At 47.5% G+C, this 4,137-nt stretch overlaps 1 protein-coding gene across 1 annotated transcript in view; it reads right to left on the bottom strand.

The window, feature by feature from the left end:
* Window positions 1-201: 201 nt before the first annotated feature.
* LOC101644546 (protein HP-25 homolog 1-like) overlaps window positions 202-4,137 on the bottom strand; it is an 8,326-nt gene continuing 4,390 nt past the window's right edge. Inside the window, exons 2-3 of the mRNA XM_045291970.1 lie at window positions 2,249-2,389; window positions 202-860 (exon numbers count right to left, since the gene is read on the bottom strand). Of these exons, the coding sequence (XP_045147905.1) occupies window positions 400-860; window positions 2,249-2,389 (602 nt within the window). The 3' untranslated portion in view covers window positions 202-399. The remainder of the gene's footprint in view (window positions 861-2,248; window positions 2,390-4,137) is intronic.

Genomic DNA, 4,137 nt, shown 5'->3' on the forward strand with positions numbered 1-4,137 from the left:
CTCTTGGAGAAAAAAAAACCCAGAATACTTAACAGTAAACTAGAATGGAGGTTTTCCTGAGCCCTTAACAGAAAACTGATTGGGCAGCAGCCTACCTAGCTTTATCCATTTATTTATTTTCCACCTCCTACACAATTTTGCAAGCCGGATTCTAGAAACATTCTTGCGTTGTTGATTTACAAATAAGGAATAGTCAGTAAATTGATTTCATTGTCTTTATTGGTGTCAGTGATCAGTGTTCTATCAACTAGGTTATTCTCAAGGTTGCAAAGTATGCATTATCCAGCGGTGCTCATGGAAATATTTGAGATGAAAAGCTTCCCGCCCCCACCCATCCCTGCCCCTACCATTCACACTGCCTCTTAAATTCAGAGCGACTTAAGGAAGAAAAGCACACTGTTATTCCAGGCTTGGATTACTGCTGATGAGAAACCCATAGAACATAGTTTGAGTAGTCCCTTGTGGAGATTGCCCTTTGTCCAGCTTGGACTCCAGCCAGACCTTGTCCCCTTCCTCCAGCTGCAAGATGAAACTTCCTGAGAGTTGCTCCTCGCTGTTCTTGGCCTCTGCACGTTTGTCCCTCACCTGCTTGCTGTTCCTGATCAGGCTCACCTTGACCGCATTCTCAGACAGTGCAATATCAAAGCCAAACTTGTATACACCACGGATGGTGCAGGTGAACACTCCAGTGGCCGGGTCAAAGTGGCCCGGATGGTTATACAGAGCCTCTTGGAAGACAATGGGCTTCGAGGACTTGGGGAAGGGTCCACTCTGTTTCACATAAAAGGCGGATTGTGGGCACTTGACCACCTGTCCAGGTGGCCCAATGGGTCCAGTTGGCCCTGAAAGACCTCGTAATCCTAAAGAAACAAAAAGGAGAATCAGATCGTTTGTAGATTTGCTTTTCACAATCCATGGATTTCTCCTTCCTCCTTGCCCCTGTTGTCCCATCCAGCTACCTTCCCTTCACTCTTCAGAGGTCAGCCGAAGCATCCCTGCTGCTATCTCTCGGCCATGGAAGACCATAGCTGGTGAGTAACTTTGACCGTAACTGGAGAGTAGTACCACTAAGAATTGTAATCCTTCCTGTAAGTGACTGTCTCCTTGTCTAGTCCAGGAGCTAAGTGTTAACTCCGTTTTTGTTTCTAAATGTCATGCTCAGTATCCATGATCAGCTAATCAAGATAGAATCAGCAAGCGATGTGTGTTTGGCGCATGCGTACTTAGATGAACAAACTGGTGAATTGCTCTTCAGACACGCACGGTCACATCTTTTCTTCCCTATAAGGCTGCGAACTAAAGACCGTGATAGGGCGGGAAAGGGCTCCTGGTGACACATTAGGTAAAGCCCTCTGCTACTGACCCAAAAGTCATTGAACTACCAGATACTCCACGGAGAAGGTGGTGGCCGTCTGCGTCCGAAACACTTTGCAGCTGAGGAAACCAAAGGGGGCCCATTTGTGTTCTGTCCTACAGGGGGGCTGAGTCAGAATTAACTTGATAGCCGCGGGTTTATTGGGAGAGAATGATCCAGAGAAATTCATGGCAGAACTTAATAGAAACTTTGAGCAGTGGTACCCCACCTTGCTTGCTTACTACAACCAGGGGTGGACCTCCCCACCACCCAGTTCCGCTCTCAGCTCTTGCCTCACTGCCAAGTGACCCAGGGCCAGAATGCACCGGAGCCGGTTCGAAGCCGAATCTCTGCATGGATTCTAGGAGCCTGCATATTTAACCTGTCCTTGGGCAAGCACTGCCTTGGTAGTTCAGCACGGGGCTCTGAGCTGCTAGGCTCTTCGTCTGCACTTAGTCCAACACCTCTCTCGGCAGGATAACCAGGGAAGAGGAATCTGATGTATCTGCTGACCTCTATGCCTGGAGCATCAATAGCGGATCCTCCCCTCAGGGCACTCCCACATAGGGCACTCTCATTGTGAGCACTCTATGCCCCATGTCTATAACGTGACCAGAGCTGGACTTCTAAGTCTCAATGTGGACTGTATTCCAACTGTGTCTAAAGAACTAGCTATCTTTCATGTTCAGACTTCTTGGGAGCCAGAAGTGGTTACAATCAATGAATCTAATGACGCTTCAAAGCCAAGAATAAGAACCAGTGGTCCTTATCACTTTCTCCGTGATGAATATTTCCATCAGGTCACTGGGAGGAGTTTACTGAATCTATGAACATTTTAATCAGTGAGGAATTATGAAAGGCTATTTGAGGGAGAGACAGAAAGGATTTTTGTACCTGGTGGACCGGGAAGTCCTGGAGGTCCTGGGGGTCCTGGGGGCCCTGGGGGTCCTGGAGGTCCACAAGGTGAAGGAGGTATAGGAGGAGATGTTGCATTGACCACAAGTAATGGGACAGATAGGGCCCAAATCCAGAAACCTAGAGTGGGGAAAAACTCATAAGATGTCAGTTAGGTTGAGGGATGAATTGGTAGCTCTTAAAGGGGCTTTTACCAACCTTTTCAAGAGGCAACACGTTTTCACAATTCCAAAAGACCAATATTAAATCAATGTTGTTACTTTTGTTGTTAGGCCGTTGGGTCCCTTGAGTTCATTCTGACTCATGGCTGCCTTATGTACAACAGAACGAAATACCATCATCCTTACCATCACTGTTCTGTTTGAGCCCATTGTTACAGCCACCTGTCAATCTGTCCCCTTGAGAGAAACTTGCTCTTTGTTGCTGACCTTTTATTTTACCAAGCATGGTGTCTTTTTGCAGCGGCTGGTCTCTCCTGATAACAGGTCTGAAGTACACCAGGCGAATTCTTGCCATCTTGCTTCTAAGGAATATTCTGGAAGTACTTCTTTTAAGAGTCGACAGTATGTTCAATAGTCTCTGTCAACCCCATGACTTCATGTGCACTGATGCTGTGCCTCACCCAGAGATGGTCAGGAGGACTTTGAGTTGATACCTCTTCACATTGGGTATAACAAAGTCCCAGGAAAATGGCTCGTCCGTTCTATTTGACCTAACGATGCTTTCAAGCTCATGTGAGCATTCGGTGGGCCAGGGCCTCTGGGCATTTGCTCAACAGTTCTATTGCAATCAATGGTTTGAATGATCTTATTCCTGTAACAGCTCAGCCTACTTTGCTGGTGCATATGTTAAGTCTGATTGCTATCTCGTTACCTCTATGGGCTTGGACCCTAGAAAATGAATGAGGAGTGACTCCCTGAGAGTGGATTAACAGCATGTACGAAACATTGAATTAGCCGGCTGTTCTTCCCCACAATCCAGTGTGTGTGTGTGTGTGTGTGTGTGTGTGTGTGTGTGTGTGTGTGTGTGTTTGTGTGTGTGTGTGTGTTTAGTGCAATGATTTTCCTTTCACTCTAAAGTGACAAAGTAATAAGACAGAGAGACTTGCCTTCCACAGAGTTCTATTAATGAATTAATTATATTGTCCCATTGGAGACACTATCTGATCCTGGGCACCTGCATTGTTGAGATGGCTGTCTGCTCTCAATAATTAATTCCCTTTATGAATTACAAACCTATGCAACAACTCTATAAAGGAATCTGTGGAGCGGCCCCAGCCCGTTAATCTTTCACGTGATCCTGCCCAGGCGCTCTTGACAGTAGTTGTGTGACATCATCGACTTGATTCCAGGCCAGAGTGTTTCTCAATGTCCACTTATCAGTCACCATAACTTTTAGAGCATGCCTTCAAATTCGGAGAAGGGATTTGTCCATTCCCACCCCACCTTGTGTGTGTGTGCATGTGTGTGTGTGTGTGTGCGTGCGTGCGTGTGTGCGTGTGTGTGCGTGTGTGTATGTGCATGTGTGTGATTGTGTGTGCATGTGTGAGTGTGTATATGTGGATGTGTGTGCGTGTGTGTATGTGCGTATGTGCGCGCGCGTGCGTGCGTGTGGATGTGTGTGCGTGCATGTGTGTGCCTGTGTGCGTGTGTGTGCGCGTGCGTGTGTGTATGTGTGTGTGTGCATGCGTGTGCGCGCGCGCGAGTGTGTATTGTGTGTGCGCGTGCATGCGTGCGTGCGTGAGTGTGTGTGAGTGTGTATGTGGGTGTGGGTGTGAGTGTGTATGTGGGTGTGTGCGTGTGTGTGTGTGCATGTGTGTATGTGCGTGTGCGCGCGCGTGCGTGCGTGTGTATGTGTGTGTGTATGTG

The sequence above is a fragment of the Echinops telfairi genome, unplaced genomic scaffold (assembly GCF_000313985.2).
Source record: "Echinops telfairi isolate 266 unplaced genomic scaffold, ASM31398v2 ScPeMD7_2;HRSCAF=8, whole genome shotgun sequence".
In the NCBI taxonomy this organism is placed as follows: domain Eukaryota; kingdom Metazoa; phylum Chordata; class Mammalia; order Afrosoricida; family Tenrecidae; genus Echinops; species Echinops telfairi.